The sequence below is a fragment of the Mandrillus leucophaeus genome, unplaced genomic scaffold (assembly GCF_000951045.1).
Source record: "Mandrillus leucophaeus isolate KB7577 unplaced genomic scaffold, Mleu.le_1.0 Scaffold139, whole genome shotgun sequence".
NCBI classification, from domain to species: Eukaryota; Metazoa; Chordata; class Mammalia; order Primates; family Cercopithecidae; genus Mandrillus; species Mandrillus leucophaeus.
Genome location: NW_012101354.1, coordinates 734,745 through 751,277, shown reverse-complemented (window position 1 = coordinate 751,277; position 16,533 = coordinate 734,745). Strand labels below are relative to the sequence as shown.

General features: G+C 56.3%; 2 protein-coding genes across 7 annotated transcripts in view; one reads left to right on the top strand and one right to left on the bottom strand.

The window, feature by feature from the left end:
* Positions 1 to 1,868: 1,868 nt before the first annotated feature.
* Positions 1,869 to 16,533, bottom strand: CELF3 (CUGBP, Elav-like family member 3). Of its 6 annotated transcripts, none has more exons than XM_011973521.1 (13): positions 15,746 to 16,533; positions 14,440 to 14,522; positions 9,209 to 9,257; positions 8,686 to 8,814; positions 8,465 to 8,544; positions 7,271 to 7,414; positions 6,986 to 7,127; positions 6,614 to 6,763; positions 6,137 to 6,202; positions 5,689 to 5,829; positions 5,294 to 5,437; positions 4,504 to 4,641; positions 1,869 to 2,917 (listed from the first exon to the last, which is right to left on the bottom strand). In XM_011973521.1, exons 1-12 carry the CDS (start codon positions 15,888 to 15,890, stop codon positions 4,514 to 4,516), a joined length of 1,401 nt encoding a protein of 466 aa, XP_011828911.1. In that variant the 5' UTR covers positions 15,891 to 16,533; the 3' UTR covers positions 1,869 to 2,917; positions 4,504 to 4,513. The 6 variants fall into 6 exon arrangements, with proteins under 6 accessions (XP_011828911.1, XP_011828913.1, XP_011828912.1 ...); XM_011973523.1 differs by having other exon boundaries at positions 5,689 to 5,826; XM_011973522.1 differs by having other exon boundaries at positions 8,686 to 8,811; positions 15,746 to 16,527.
* The window catches only part of RIIAD1 (regulatory subunit of type II PKA R-subunit (RIIa) domain containing 1), a 15,656-nt gene continuing 13,401 nt past the window's right edge, over positions 14,279 to 16,533 (top strand). The window contains exon 1 of the mRNA XM_011973527.1: positions 14,279 to 14,375. Coding sequence (XP_011828917.1) covers positions 14,355 to 14,375 — 21 coding nt within the window. The 5' untranslated portion in view covers positions 14,279 to 14,354. The remainder of the gene's footprint in view (positions 14,376 to 16,533) is intronic.

Genomic DNA, 16,533 nt, shown 5'->3' with positions numbered 1-16,533 from the left:
CTGATATTAACATGTCAGCTCCACTCTTCTGGCTCAAGAAGTTATTTCCTTCTCTTCCCTTTATGCTGCCATTAACATTTGAACATAACTTGATTATTTTAGAAGAAAAAACAGACAATAAAGGTAGCCACTGATGTTGCAGCAGGGGCTGCCACACCGACGTCTGGGAAGAGGCCAAGAAGGAGGCAGCTTCTCAGTCCTGTTGCCACCCTCACCCCCCAGGAGAGAAACCCGAGTCAGTGAATCACTCTGGGAGATGCCCTTTGGTCTAAAACTCACCTTCCGTCTTTCCATCCTGACTTAGAAACTGCCCTGCAGTTGAGGCAGCTCATGGGGAAATTTGTAGATATTAAATGCTGACTCCTGTCCCCCTTGCTACACAGGCTTTTTCTCATCTCTGAGCACACCCACACACACAGCTCTGTGTCGTTGAGATTTCAGGCGCTGTCTACTTGGCTAGGAATACTGGCTGGATTCTTCTCCTTTGTTAGGTCCCATGTCTGATCTTTACCAATCCAAGAGATACTTTTTTCTCCCAATACACTGTCCACATACATATCTGCATAGCACTTCACATTTTGCTTCTCTTTTTAACTATTCTTAGTTTGAGGTCAATGAAGAGTAGCAGAGGTACAGGGCAGTGATCTGGGGATGAGTTGGGATTTACTCTTGTGCCTTCACAGAGCTCTGACCTGAGGCCAGATCAGAGCTGGAAGTTGAGCAAGTTTATAAGAAGGGACATATTGAGGGTGGGGTAGCAGCCTAGAAGCACATGTGCTATGAAGTCGAAGAAGACACCTGTGTGATCCCGAGCCTGCCCTAAAGCAGCTCACAGAGAAGAATCTGGGAAGTGGAGGGACTTAGGGCTTATGTAGTCCACCCTCTACCTGACGGACTCACTCCTAAGCCTGCTTGCTACTTCTTGGGATCTTTGCCTCAGGTCAAAGAACAGGTAAGAGAACATCATGGGCTTTGGAGTCTGACAAACTGGGTTCAACTCCTACAGCCATGCCTTACTGGCTTTGTGACTCTGGGGAAGTTAACCTTCCAAGCCTCCTTTTCCCGTCTGTAAAATTATGTCCTACCTAGGCTGGGCGTGGTGGCTCATGCCTGTAATCTGAGCACTTTGGGAGGCTAAGGCAGGAGGCTTGCTTGAGCCCAGGGGTTCAAGACCAGTCTGGGCAACATAGCAAGACCCTGTCTACAAAAACAAAAACAAAAACAAAAAAAAACGTTTTTTAAAATGAGCTGGGCGTGGTGATGCATGCTTATAGTCCTAACTACTTGGGAGGCTGAGGCAGGAGGATCCCCTGAACCACGAGTTCGAGGCTGCAGTGAGCTATGATCTCACCATCACACTCCAGCCTGAGTGACAGAGCAAGACCCTGTCGCAAAATAAGTAAGTAAAATAAATAAACTATATCCTGCCTCACAAGGTTGTTAGGAGATAAAATGAGGAAATGCACAATAAGGGCTAGGAACAGAATGACATACGGAGCAGTGGTTAGTAAATGGTGGTGTCACAACTGGCTCCTAGTATCCACACTGGCCTCTGTGCAGAAATGGAGGTCCAGATGTGAGACTGCAAGTCCTCAGCCTTCAGAGGGACAGGGCTGGATACAGAGGAGAGCCTCGGACAGGGGAGATCTCCTTGTGCCCAACTCTACAGGATATTCCAGAATTAAGCCCCAAAGAAGGGCTAAGGGATAGGATCATGAAGCCATGAACGAGGCCTGGATGCTGCTCCGAAGCAAGGGCCTGGCCTTCCCTGATGGGATTTTCTCTCTCAAACCTCATTCTCTACCTCCCTCCCCCTTCCCAGTGTGGGCAGGGAACAATCCCCTACCCTCAACCTTCCAAGACTCTTATTTGATGCTTTTAAACTTTTTTCTTTATTTAGACAGAAAAGACCAACTCTTTGAAAGTAAAATGCAATAAATAAATAAGTTAAGCATAGAGAACTGTCTGAAACTGACTCCCCGGTCTCCCCTTACCACTCCCACCCCCACCCCATTTTCTTTTCCCTAAAACCTTCCTAAAGAAAATGATCAGGTAATAAACCCCTTTACCCCTCCCCACACCCCTCCTCCCAATATCCAATTACCCCCCAAAGCAAAGGGAGAAATTAAGAGAGAGAAAAAAATCCAAGGGCAACATTGTCTAAACTCCCAGAAAGAGAGATGGCAGCGTCCGGGCCAGGCCGGGCGGGCTGGATAACGCACGGGTGGTAGTGGTATTTACACGGAGGGAACCAGCAGAGACTGTAAACATTTTTAGGGATTCAGGGGAAGGTCTTTTCCTCGTGAAAGGAGGAGGGTCTCTGTGGCTGACTGGCAGAGAGGCAGCCCTCAGGGCTCCCCCACACTCTCCTTAGAGGGGGCCCTTGGGGGAGGCAGTGAGTTTTAGGGCTGGGAGCCCAAGAGTCAGGGATATCCTACCTCTAGCTAGAGGGTGGAGGGGAGTGAGAGCCAGCTTCCAAGAAACCCCTAATGTGGGGAAGAGGCTGGGGTGAGGGTGGGCTGGGAGTGTATGGCAGGCCTCTGCAGCTCTCCTGGGGCCTGCACAGGTACAACAGGCCCGCTGGTGGGGGAGGCAAGTACAAACGCTGGGCACAGAAGGCCCGTCACAGGAGCCCAGCAGAAGGCAGATACCCCGGAACCTTCGAGCCTGTTCCTCGCTCCCTCACAAAGGCCAAAAGGGCATCTAGGAGGAAATGGGCCCTTGGAGGCAGGGAAGCATAGCCACGGCCCTTCAGAGAGGCAGGGGGTGGGAGGGGCCGGTGTCTTGTGCCCCCCAGGGGCCACGAAGCAGCGTTTGCCCCAGAACCCAGTCAAGGCCCAGGGCAGGTGTGCGGAGAGGGCCGGGGCCAGTCGTGGGAAGAGGGTGTGAGGCGCCCCTTCCTCTGGTATCTCCAGACCTGTGAAGGAAGAAACATGGGTGAAGCATGGGGAAGAGCCCATGATGTGGGTCATGGGCTCTGGGGGAGGGGAGGGGGCTGGGGTGAGTGACAGCATCTAGGATGGGGCTGCCTGAGGAAGGCAGATCATCAGGCCTCAGTCCAAACGGACCCATCTGCCCCCACCCGCCAGCCATGAGAGCAGGGATAGAGGAGACAGGAGGGAGGGGGCGAACCATACAGGAAACCAGAGGATATTAGGAAGGAAATAGTCAAACAGCCCATGAGAAAAATAAAGACTGGAGGGGGAGAGAGGCAAAGAGATGACAACAGACAGGCAGGCAGAGAAATGGAGAGAGAGACAGAGAAGGGAGTGCATGTAAGAGACAGACACCTGGAAAAAAGAAAGGGAACATCCACAGAGAAGGCCAGGGCAGAGCCCAGGTCACAGCTCAGGGATGGAGTCTCATGGGGTGAGACCACCCCCGGCCCCCGGGTAGTGCTCTCATTCCTTTTTGGAAAGGAACACAGAAAGCAAGAGAGAAATGCACAAACACAGACCACAGTCACCAACCACTGTAGACCAAGCACGTCCCGCGAGCTGCCCCCGGCCCTGACCTTGGGCTTGGGGGTGCTTCCCTCCGCGGCCCCTCCCCAAATAACAAACAATCGGCTCCAAAGACAACACGCTCGTTCCATGCAACTTACAGGGGCCCGGAGCAGGGGTCCGGGGATGGGGGCTTCGGCCGACAATGGACACGGGCCCTGGGCTGGGGGGGCCCCCAGGGTAGGGGGAGTTAAGCAGCCAGGATTGGGGGGAAAGGGGAGAAACAGAAAATGTGGGTATTTTTCTTGGGTTGTGTTTTCTCAAGGGTTTGGTCCAAAGGAGATTAAACAATGTGAAAGTAAACAAGGCTTACAGCTCTGTGGCCATGAGGTTGAGGTGGTGGCCAGCAATGGGGGTGGAGGGGACCTGATAAGTAAACTTCACAGGCAGCGCATTTCAACCTCTTCCACCTAAACCAGAGCAACTCCCAAGAGGCCAGGAAATGGGCTCCCCCAGTCTGTCCTGTGCACTCTGCTGCCCCATGGGGCTGCTGCTACGTGGGAAAAATCACCTGAAGTCCAGGGCAACCAGGGCTGATGTCCTCACTTCTCAGGACAACAGAGATTCTAGGAGCCAAGGATTCTAGGGCCCTCTGGCACCCTCAGCCAACCCCTTAATCCTCCAGTCCTATTCCCCTAATTCTACTCCAACCCGAAGGAAAACCAGAAAGAGACACACACAGACATGGACACTGACCAGACAAACGAGACCGGATATTGTGGAAGGTCCAGGGAGTGGACACAGATATATACAAAGACTTGGCTCTTTCTGGGGTCACAGAGTGTGTGTGTGTGTGAGAGAGAGAGAGAGAGTGACTCAGATTATTGAAAAACAGCTGAGGGAGCTGCCCCAGTCCCCTGCTTCGAGTGCTCAGGATCAAGGGTGGGGTGGGCATCCCTGAGGGTGGTGGAGGACAGGGGTGGGGGGCAGTCCAATTGAGGGCCCTGGCTGCAGTGTGTAGAGCTGGGGAGGGAGGCCACAACACAGGAGCGGGACCCACCTGGGGGCCCTCAGTAGGGCCGGTTGGCATCCTTAGGCCGCTTTAGCTGGACTTTGAGGCGCTTCATGCCGATCTGGAAGCCATTCATGGCCTGGATGGCAGCCTGGGCACTGGCCGGATTGTCGAAACTCACAAAGCCTGGGGTGAGAGGGGCATAAGGCCCGGCCCAGCCCCACCTCGCTCTCCTGTGCTTAGGAGACCTCCAGCACTACCCTGTGTCTCCCAAGTGTCCGAAATGCCTAGAAAGCTGCCTGACACCTAGCAGCATTCCGTAGGAACTTGTTGATTGATGGGTTGAATGGAGGAATCCAGTCCAGCCACTAAAATTACCACGTTCTTCCCAGCATTCTGTGCAGGGACCCCTTCCTCTGCCTGGATAACTCTGAGCCTGCCCTTTGAAAATGGCCACTTCCAGGCCCTAAATGGCTTCTGAAGCAGAGAAGAACATTCCCTTTTTCCCCTGAGGCAGCCTTTCAAAGATGTGAAGGCAGCTAAAACCGACTCCCTAAGCCTGCCTTTTGCAAACCAAACATCCCCAGACCATGAGCCTATTTCAGACCTCATGAGGCATGAATTTGGCCAGTTTTTAAGAGAAAAGCTGAAGGAAGAAGAGACGGGCCTGGGCAGCAGCTGGGTGTGGCATGTTGGGTGTGTCAAAATGGTTCTTTTGTACTCTTGGATAGTCAGCATTTCAAATACTGGGTCCACTGTGACCATAAATGCCTTCAAATGTATTAGACCTTGTCCTGATTTGGAATATGGCAAAAAATGTGCCATATCATATTCTTACCAAAACATTTGCTCTGATTGGTGGCCCGGTCAACAAAGACTTTGGCTGAGATGACATGGCCAAAGGGGACAAACATCTGGAGGATTTCTGAGTCAGTGAACTCCTGGGGCAGGTGGTAGATGAAGATATTGCAGCCATCAGGGCCTGGGCGGCGGCAGAGACAAAAGGAAGAGCTCAGTGACTGGGAGGCGCACACTCCAGGAGCAAAGGTCCCAGGGAAAGCAGATCCTGGGAGGGCCCTCCAGTCCCAGTCCTCGACAGTGTGGGCCAAGCCACCCCCTCCCCACTTGCTTTCATCATGACACGTGGGCAAGAGCTGGGCTCAGCACAGGGCAATAGGGAGTCCCCAAGCCCATAACGAGGGCATTCCGATCTCCCAAGGCCCCAGGCAGTACCTTCTCTTTGCTGCTGCTGTTGCTGCTGCTGCTGCTGCTGCTGCTGCTGCTGTTGAGGGGGTGGTGGGGGCTGCTGGGCGACCAGGGCTGGAGGCTGCGGGAATGCAGGCGCCACCAGGCTGTAGGCTGCTGGGTAGGCTGCTGGGGTGGGGAGGACAGAGAGGCTGATGGGGCTTCCCTGGCTTCTTAAGCCCTCCCAGCCAACCCTGTCTCCCTTCCCCTAGCCCAGGCCAGTGGCAGCTGCAGGGCTGAGAGGTTGTCAGGGAAGGAGCTGCCTCAGACCCCTGGGTGTGCTGCCCTTAAAGACCCCTCCTCACAGTTGGGCTTGTCAGTAAAGCCTGAAGAGGGTGATTGGCAGGGAGCCAAGAAGCCCAGACCCAGTTACTGGACCTCTTTTCCTCCTGCTGCCCCTCCCACCTGAGCAGGGGCCCGGGCTAGGGCGCCTCACCTGTGTAGTGCTGCATCCCTGCGTAGGCCTGCTGCAGGGGGTCCACGGGAGCTGCGGGGCTCTGGGCTGGGGAGAGCAGCACAGACCATGAGCGTGGACGTGGCATGCAGTGGGAGCCCCCAGTGCCTCTCTGGGCCTCTGGGCCGAGGCCAGGCAGGTGGGGAGCAGAGCTTCTCTGGGCATGGGGTGTGAAGTGAGAAGATGGAAATGCACAAAGCAGTGGGAAGAGGGGAAAGAGCCCAGCATTAGGAAGACTTGGGTCTGACTGTCTTGCAACCCTGGACAGGTCGCTTCACTGCTCTACACCTCAGCTTCTTGGCTGAGCCCAACAGGAAGGATCATCCCCACCCAGGATGGCAGGGCAGGAGGAAGCATCTGTAACCCCCACAGCTGGAAGGGAAGGTGTGTCCTGCCTCCCTAATGGGAGTGGTGGCTTAGATGGTTGCTGGGATGGGGTGGGCAGGCAGAGAGTCCCACCTGGGTAGGGGTGAACCCCGTTGGGATACAGAGCATCAGGGGCAGGCTGCCCAGTGGGCTGAGTGGGCACCGGGCTGTAGCCGTTGACGCCCAGGGCAGCCGGAATGGCAGAGACAGGCGTGGCAGCGATGGCAGGAGGGGTGCTGGTTCCTGGGGAGGAGAAAGCGACAGGAACAGAGCAGAGGAGCAGACACACACACACACACACACACGCAGAGAACCAGTCAGGAAGTCTGCGGGCGGAGGGGAGGAAGTAGGCCACTCTGACCCCTGAGTCCCTCCTAGACCCCGAGGCTTCCCTGAGCAATGCTCTGTGCCTCTCCCTACCCCTACCATGCTTAGCTCCCTTGCCCAGCCTTGCCCAGGCCATACCTGAGGATGGGGTGATGGGGGTGGCGATGAGGCCATTGGCATTGATGGCAGCCATGTGCTGCATCTGCACAGCAGCCATGGTGGCCATGGGGCTGAGGTAGGCACTGTGAGCCGCTACCAGGGCCGCCTGCTGCTGCATCAGCTGGGGGGAGGGGAGAGGAGAGTGGGGCAGGCCTCCTATGCCCCAGCCTGGCTCCCTCCCAGCCCCGGGTCTTGGCATCAGAAGGGTGGGGGCAAGATACTGGGGGTCAGGAGGGCTGGCCCGGCATTGGGGGCAGTGCTCACGGCCTGGGTGTAGGCGCTGTAGGCTCCGAACTGGAGGGCGATGGGGCTGAACATGCCCAGCTGGGTGGCCACCTGCTGCATGCGGCGGAGACCCCGCTCCTTCTCAGTGTCAGCAAACTTCACCACCAGGCTGGACGAGGCACCCTGGGCACGGGCCCGCACACAGGTCAGAGGTGCAGGGTCAGGGTCTCTCCTCCCCAGAGCCCTCAGGACCTGGTCTCCATTCCACCCCCATGGCATGGCCTGGCCTCTCTGAGAGGGCGGCCACCATTTTGCATATGACAGATGGGGAGATTTTAATCCCACCCTCTCCCTGTGCTAGGATGTGCTAGAAGCTAGAAGAAAAATTGAGGAATGTGAAGGCATATGCTTGGAAAGTGAAAGACCTACTAGAATGGAAAGGGCATCATTGGCTTCTCTGTGAGGACCCTGAACTGGAAATCATCCCCACCCTGGGTCGCCACAGCAAATGTTTAATCTCAGGCTAGTCTTCCCTTGTAGCTGCCCTGCGTGCCTTACCACGACTTCTGCCCCCACACCCCAGTCCTCATGGTGTGCCTCAAATCTTAATACTAGTCTGAGCTGAATAAAAGCCAAATTAGAGCATCTGCAAGGACGATGGTAGAATCCTAGAATCTCAAAGCTGGAAGGGGCATAGGGTCATTGGACACAGTTCTCTACCCAATGCTGTGTCCCCTCCACCAAGTCCCCGTGAGTTATGCTGGAGAGCTGTGAGTTATGGGAAGTGCACAGCCTTCTGAGTCAGCCAGTTCCAATTTAGAGGTGGGTTCTAGGGTGGTCACTGACCTAACGCTGCTGTGCAGGGGCAGGGAAAAGGGGTGTACGTGGGGCCTCTAAGAAAGTGTCCTGGTGCCCCAGCAAATGAGGGTAGGGGGATATGGGAAGGCTGGAGAAGAGATGGGGGTGAAGGGAGGGCTGGGGAATGGAGGGGGAAGGAGAGGGACATGAGGGAAATTTGGCTGAAGATGGATGGGGTATAGGGGAGGAGTGGGGAGGTGGGGAAATGCCATTTGAAATGTGAGGGTGCCCCTAAGCGGTTTGGTTCTTCTGCCAGAACATTCTTTTCCAATAAATTCAAATAGCCCATCCTGAGTGGACTGCTTATCTGGGCCAGGGCCTGGCGGGTGGGCAGGGTGGGAAGGAGAGGCCCAGGGGCAGGGGAGTGGGGCTCACTGGCAGGGTCCGGCTGCTGTGAAGGGTGTTGATGGCTGCCTGGGCCTCGGCGTGGGTCTGGAACTTCACGAAGGCGCAACCTGGAGAGGTTGAGATGGAGGAGGAGAGGGGTGAGCACCCATCCCCATGGGACTCCGCAGTGGAACCCGATGCCTAGGGAGCCATGGGGGTGGAACGGGAAGGGGAAGGGCCCGGTGGGGAAGGGGCAGTGGGTGGGCTACCTTTGCTAGTGCCATCTGGCCCCCGGAGCACAGTGCACTCGTCGATGGTGCCGAAGGGCTCAAACATCTTCCGGACATCCTCATCTGTCTGCTGCTTCCCTAGCATCCCCACAAACAGCTTCCGGTCTTCTGGGTGATAGGGCACAGGAGGAGGGCATGTTCAGGGCCTCCTTGCTGCCTTCCCAGCCCTTCTCCTTCCACCCTTCCCTAGAGCTCCTAACACTATTTCCGCTACCCTAGGGGCCAGTGGCTGTGGGGGCTGATGGTTAGGGAATGGGGTACATTGCAGAGGTTGCTCATCCCAGCTCTGAGGGACTCGCACTCCGCCCTGGGCCTCGGTTTTGCCATCTGTACCCCCCCAGATCTCGCCCCCTCTGGCCACACTGACTCCGGTCTCACCACAGCTGGGAACTCTTCAGAATCGTCGGGCTTTCTCCCTCAAGAAAGGCTACCCCTCGACAACTCCAGGCCCTGGGCCTGAGGGTGGGAGGAGAGGGACAGAGTCCAAAGGCACAGAACCTACCTCCTCGGCTCTCGCTGTCGGCTGGCTTGACCTGGATCGGCCTGTTCATCTGAAGGAGAGAAGAGAAGGCAGCTGCTGGAGACCTCCTCTGAACACCCAAGAGCCCTCCCAGGCCGGGCCCTGCAGAGAGACTAGAGGGGCAAGCCCCAGGCCCTCTAAGTTTCTGATAGGAAGGAAGGGACAGGGCCCAATATTGTTCTGGATGAAGGCCTGAGGGGATCAGAGGCACGGAGAGAGAGGATGTAGAGGGAGATGCTCATGGGCACAGCTCCAGGCTCAGGTTGGGCTCCCAATGACTTGGCCAGGGATGGGTGCTGCTGTCCTGAGTGGGAGAAGGGGGCCTGCGCATAGGACCCGGGGCCTGAGAGAGAGGCCAACCAAGGGGTTATTTAATAAGAATTGCCTCAATTCTACAAAGTGGGCGCAACAGAGGCCACTCTGTGAAGAAGCCCCAAGGAGGACTCTAGACCGAGGGAGACCTCACAGAGACCCAGACTTCCTTCTGACCCCTAGAGTTGTGTCTGCCTCTCTTTCTGCCCCCCTATACCCCTTGACCCCAGGGGGAAGGCACTCGGGCAGCACAAAGGGAGCAGATGCCCAGTCTCCGTGGCAACGGGAGAATGCGCACCATGGCAACCGCCCACTCAGCCTGATTTATCCGTCCCCGTCGCCCTGGCGACCGTGGTGACGTCATCACTTCTGCTGCTCCACACACCCAGAGAAGGAGTGGGGTGGGGGGTGGTAACAGGGTATGCTGGGGGTGGAGGATTTGGTGGGGGCTGGGAGGTGGGGGAGGGGCCCAGAAAACCTTCCTGATTCTGGAGGGAGGCTTGCAGAGCAGGCCCTGCAGGGGCCATCCCATCCCTTCTCCTGCCTCCCTCCTCCAGAGCAAATCCTTGGTGCCTGGAGGGCTCTAAAGGAGGAGTTGCTGTCCCGTGCTCCTTCGCAATTTACCCTGTGCACGGAAGTCCTCCAGAGCTCTAACCTCTCCCAGACCCCTGCAGTATCTCCCTTTGTTCAGTCTTCAGTGGAAATGGAGAAATTCCTAGTTCCACTCTCCATGTTCTTGTCTGGTGAGAGGACTTGGAAATTACTCCTGCAGGTTGATTTTCTTAACCAGGGTGGGGAGTATTATAGGAACTGGAGAAAGAGGAGAAGGACTTAGTATTTCGTGTCTGAAAATATTTTGCTCTTGAGGACTCTGACAGCTGGAACCACACCTGGTTGCCCCACTCATCTGATGGTGGGGCAGTAGTTCCAGTGACCAAAAAAATTAAACCATCCATTTACATTCTGAGGGTGAGGCTAGAGGTACCCTCAGGAAAGGCACTGGACTGGGAGTCAGGAGACCTGGATTTAAGGACTAGCCCTGCCCTGCCACTTACTAGCTGGGCGACCTTGGACAAGCCACTTGTCCCCTCTGGGCCTCAACTTCCTTATCTGTAAAACAAGGGAGTGGGCCAGGCGATGTCTAGTCAGGTTCCGGTCAGCTCCAGGGCTCCAGCATGTGGAGATCCTGTATGTGGCATCACTTAGCGCCAAGAAGTACAGAAGTCACAGTTGCCCCTGCCCCTTCTCACCCTGGATCCTCACCCAGGTGTCCATCATGCCAGTCAGTCTGGCCGACTCCACCAGTTAGGTATTCCCGGCCTCGGACCAAATGTAAGCCCCACTTCAACTGATACTCCTATCCCAGAGCCCCACGCCCACCCCCCAAATCTCTGGATCTGAGAGCAGCTGGTGGGGAGGGAGGGTAACAGTCACACAAATCCTCCAGCCAATCTGCCCCCAGCTTTATCGCCCGCCAATCTGGGATTATCCCATCCGAAGCTCAATCTCCTTAGGCGTGTGTGTGTGCGCGCGCGCACGAGTGCGCATGCGCAGGCAAAGCACAGTGGGGCAGATGCTCCGGGTGCACAGGCTTTCACCTCCTTCTCTCCTGTGCTCTAGCCAAAGCACTCAGGAAATTCCCTCACAGGCACCTCTGCAGCCAGGCACCCACCCCTATGCCCACCTCACAAGAAGTAGAATCAGAACCAGGGTTGGGGGATTCTTACGCTTGGCACTAGCCCCTTCCCAGCACGCCTGGGGATTTGCTGTTCTAGATGGAGATGGGAACCTGGGACCCAGAGAGAAAGGATGCAGTTCCCTCCTGGCATAGGCTCCCAGGCACAAAAATAGCATCTCGAGAAATACCCACGGCTGATGTGGATTCGCACAAAGAGACACACAAGTGTACAAACCACAGCAAGGACCGTGCTTACGGTAGGCTCCCCCTACACGGTCACAGACAGGGCCCTTGGCGCCCCAGTGTCCCCTTCCCAGCCTCCTTCTTCGTGGCCTGGCACTTCCTGTGGGGAGCTCAGGCTTTGTTAGCTCAGCTCGGGCACACCTGCCCCCTCCCCTGAGTCCAGCTGTGCCCTGTTTACCTGGCAACCAGGCACGGTGCCTCTCCTCCCTAGTTACTACCCACCAGGTGACAGGCCCTCCCTCGGGCCTCCCAAAGAAGAAGGGGCTATTTATACCCCAACCTAGTATCGCGGAGCCCCTCCACCACGGTCACTTTTAAGGCCCTCATCCTCGCCAATAGCAAAAATTCCACTTCCAAGAAGACCTCACAGTTCTCACAAAATCTAATTCTTTTGAGGGTACAGCCTGGGGTCCTGCCGCTCCTGGCTCCACACTTGTTCCGGGAGTCCCAGACCACTCACGGGTTCTCTCTGTGGGGCCAGAATCCACCTTCCTGACTGCAGGCCGACAGGGAAGGCCCATGTCCCCCAAGTGGGATTTTGGTTCAGGGTGAAGGGGGAAGAGCTGGACAGAGGGCAACCCCCACTCCACCGCCTCCAGGAGGCCACACCCTGCTCACAGGACAAATGCAGGGACCTGTGGCAGAGCCACTCCTGGGAACTCTTAGGGCAGAGAAGAGGAAATGGGGCTCAGCAGCTATAGGCCCAGCCCCCATTCTTTCTCTTTCTCTCTGCAGCCCAAAGTATCACCCTAGTATGGTAGCACCTTCTAGATTTTGGGGGTGACAGAGATGGGGAGCAAGGAGGGGGGGCTAAATGTCTCCCATTAAAAAAAAAAACACCTGCAGTAGGAAGGCATGGAGATTAAACAGTAGGAAGAACACAGTTATGCAGGAGCTGACACAATGCACACACACGCGTGTGCATGCATACACACGTGCAAACACACACTGAGGGGAGAATGCAGGTGAAAGGAGAAGACTTGAGGAAGACAAAGGGTCACAGACGTCTGCTCCCCACAGCTGCCCTGGATCTGCTCCTTCACACCCTTTGGATGAGGGTCTGCCTTGGAGGATGGAACCCTCATTTCCTACTGGAAGCTCTGTCAGATCCCTCTGGATTCTGTCCCCTGGGGCAAGGACTAAAGTGGAGAATTCAGCGTCACCTGGGAGCTCTGGAGCAGGGCTAGACAATCATTAACCAGGCGCCCTTCTTCCTCACCCCCATCCTGGCCTGGACTTCCTCAAGAAGGGCAGGTGGCGCCTCTCCACACCCAGGATGGAGCTCTGCCTGAGCTGCCAGGCAGCTCGAGGGGCACAGACCCAGGGTAGACACCCACAACTGGTACACATCACCCTTGGGGCTCATGCCCATCCCCAGGCTGTCTCTCATCCATGTTTTCACTCCAATCCTCTTTATCTACCTTTTGCTCTGACCCCCTCTCATTTCTGCAGGGCTCCGAGATAGGGAGACAACAGAAAAAGACAAATGGTGATGGAGATGAAAACTGTTGATTTGTGAGGGGCCTCCACAGAGAAAAGCGGGGAAGGCAAGTTGGGACTGGATGGGGACCAGGTTTGCCAGGGATACGTGTGCCCAAACCCCGCACATCTGGCCTGTCAGGAGCTCACATGCCTGTATGCACAAACACACACTCGCCTTGGGTCCTGTAGCTCACACACGTGCATGACCCTTAACTCCGGCTGCGACTGGCAATGGCTATTCTTGCCACCAACTGGGATAAGATCGTTGGTGGGGGTGGGGTTTTTGGTGGATTTGCCGCAGTTGGCTTTGCTTTCCTAGCAGTGCTCAAAGGTTGAGGCCACGGAAGGGCTGGGTCATGGACCTATGCAAGGTTTGAAGTTGGGGGTGGTTGCAGCAGTTCTAATTTTCCCAGGTCTCCACCTGCCCTTTCCCCATCTGTTTTTTCTATTTCCCTCTTAGGAAGAGATGGGTGAGCAGCAGCAGTCTCCACTTCCCATGTTGGAGAAGCAGTAGAGGCCAGGACAGATGTGTCTCCGGCACCCAGACCCTGCTGAGCAAATGTTTGCTGAAGGTGGGGATGGAGTTAGGTCTCAGGAAGGCACTTGCTGGGATTCACAGTCTGGAAGAAGGCAGAGCAGACAGATAGCAAAGGGAGTGGGGGCATCCTTTCCCCCCAGCTTCCATGACCGGGGAAGGGGGACAGTCCAAGGTTCTTTCTTCCTGCCCTCAGTTGCCAGCCCAGGCTTGGAACAATAAGCAAGGCTGGCTGGGAAGAAGAAGACACAAAGAGATAGGACCTTGCAGGAGAGGGGCCACCTCCATGGCCACCCCTGCCTCCCTGGGCATACTTGGTGGCATCAGGCCTGATCATCTACAATGTCTGTCCCTGCCCTTGCCTGCTACTCTCAGGCCTACCTCCAGCCCAGACCTGCCTGGGCCTGCCCAGGCCCTGCTTTACCCTAATGCTCTGTGGCTTTGTTCATGGGACTCTTCCTGGTAGACAGAAAGGAGAAGGGAGCTCAAGAACCAGCACCGAGATGCCAATCCAGCCGGCACCAGCTGCCTGTTCTCAGGTCACAGGCACTCCTCCCTCATCTCACAGCCAGCCAGTCTGCCTTTCCAGAGTGACAAAAGAGTGCCTGGGTGCCTCCTGCTCACCCTGATCCACACTTGGTGTCCAGAGATTTTTCCCCACACCTTCCAACCAGCGGGTCCTCCCTCTAGTGTTGCCCCATGGGCAGCTTGGGAAGTGGGGAAGGGGCTGCATCTGCTCCTGGTAAAAGTCATGTTTACTCCACTAATCGCTGCTTTCCGTCTCTCTGGGTAACAAGAAATGCATGCATCTGTAGCAAGAAAGATGGATGCTAGAGAGAGAGAGAGGGACTTCCTGGTGATGAGAGCAGGTGGAAAATATGCTCAGTGTCAGGAGGGTGGTGAGCCTCCTGCCATTTCTATGGCCCTTCTCAGCCCCCTGGCCCTGCAAAGGGCAGGACTCACCCCTGGAAGTGTCTTCTGTTCGTGTAGGGCGCTCTGGGCCTTCAGGGCTGAATCCCGGGCACAGTATGTCAGGAAGGCACATCCTGAGGAGGGGCAGGGGCAGAGAAACATGGCGGGGGGCGGTGAGTCCTCCATCTCCCCTCTCTGAAAGGCTCCCTTCCAAAGACTGACGACTGGGAAGCTTTCCATTCTTGTCATCTTCTGCCTGCTGGGGTGGGGAGGTGTCTCCAAGGGGTAGACACTCTGCCCCAGAAGTGGGGCAGACACCCGGAGGCCTAAATACTGGTGGTGATGGAAGAGGGAGGACACTTGGGCTGTCAGGAGATGGGCTTTGTGTAAGGAGAGGAGAAGGACCATGTGACCGCCAGACAAGTTGGAGTAGTGTGGCTTTCTCTCCTGCTGAGCTGTTCTCCTTTCCCCTCTCCCTCACCTCCACCTCCCTCCATCTTGGTCACCATCATCCCTCTCTTCTCCCATTTTCCCTATTTCCTCATCTCTCCCCAACTCCACCATAGGCAGGTGGAGGGTGGAGAGTGAAATAGAGAAGGGAAGGGAAGAGCAGTTAGCCGGAAGTGCCTCCTCCCTGTGCCAGGTGGAGGGGGAGCTAGTGTGGCCCCTGGGATCTCCAGTGCGTGGAGCTCTCCAAGTGCTGACCCCGACCGCCCTGCCTAGCCGCACAGCCCTTGGATAGGCCTGAGGAGCACCCTCCCTTCTCCCTCACTCTCTTAACTTTCTAAGCCTCCCACACTTTCCAGATCTTTACCAATCCCCAGCCTTCATGCCCTGCTTCCTAGTCCCTCTCTTTAGTCCTGGAGCTGCCTTGCCCTGTCCAGCTCCACGCTTTCCACATTAAGCACCTGACCCTGTGTCCTGACCCCCATTCCAATATTATCTGAGGCTGCTCAGATTCTCAGTCTTGCTACACACACACACACACACAAACACACACACACACACACACACACATACCCCTACCCAGCTGCTTATCTCCCAAACCAGCTCTCTTGTCCCTCCATTCTTTCTTGAGTTCATCCCATGTGACATCAACACCCCCATATGTCTGGGATCCACATCTTTGTGCCCTCTTGACAACTCTTTGCCCAAAAAAGGCCCTCCTTAGTCCTTCACCTGGGTTTCCTGATCACTAGCTGAGTTCTTTTTATGCTCCTCCATCCACTTTCCCCAGCCCTGAACTCCTCTCCTTCCACATCAGCCCTTCCCAGCCGCTCCACCCCTCCAGCCTGGCTTAGCTACCCCCAGCCTCCCAGCCCACCCCGAAGCCTCTTCAGCCTGCCCGACCCCTCACCCTTGTGCAGCCCGGTGTACTTGTCCTTGATGACAGTCAGCTCGAAGATCCGACCAAACTGTTCGAAGATGGGCTTCAGGTCCTTCTCCTCCAGATGCCTCGGGATCTGCCCCACAAACAGCTTGATGGCATCTGGCTCCTTCATCGAGGCGGCCCAGGAGGAGGGCCGAGGGAGCAGGGAGAGACCCAAAGGCCAAGGGGAGCTGCCCAGCAAGGAGATAAGTGGTGGGGCCCGGGGGCCCAGCCGGGGCTGGCTTTCCCTTTGGCCCCCAACCACGCTGCTGAGCAGAGGGGCGGCTCGTCACACAAAGGAGGCCCAGGGAGTTGAGGGCTAGGGGTCAGGGGTCTAGGCAGACGCTGTCATGCCACCAGGGGGCATCGCCCAAACAAACGATCTCCCTCCCAGAGATCTGGCAAATGTCCCAGGATGGGGGTGAGTGTGGCCAAGACCTGGAGGGAGAGGTGGTCGCCGGGGCGCTGGGGCTTAGAGGGCTGGGAACTGGGAGTTGAGATGAGAGCTGGAGGCGGGGAAAGGGCCTGAGGAGGGTGATAGGGAGGAGACTGAGGGGTTAAGGGGCCTGCTATGGTTGCCAGCAGCGTCAGTGAGGGGGGCCCACTCCTGATGTGGGGCAGGTGAATGTCTCGTTGGCTTCCCTGGGAGGACACCTCCCCTGTGACGGATCCTTCTGCTGGGTCCGAAGATCCCTGATGCCAGATGCTTGATCTCTGATGGCGGCAGGGCTTCAGGGGTCCCTTTTGCCCTGCCGCCCCCCTTCAGGTCCTCCCCT

Coding starts and splice junctions, on each gene's coding strand:
- CELF3 (XM_011973521.1), bottom strand. CDS start 15,890: ATGAAGGAGCCAGATGCCATCAAGCTGTTTGTGGGGCAGATCCCGAGG. Junction 9,258..14,439: donor AACAGAAGACACTTCCAGGG/GTGAGTCCTGCC, acceptor TCTCTCCTTCAG/ATGAACAGGCCGATCCAGGT. Junction 5,438..5,688: donor ACAGCAGCAGCAAAGAGAAG/GTACTGCCTGGG, acceptor GCCGCCGCCCAG/GCCCTGATGGCTGCAATATC.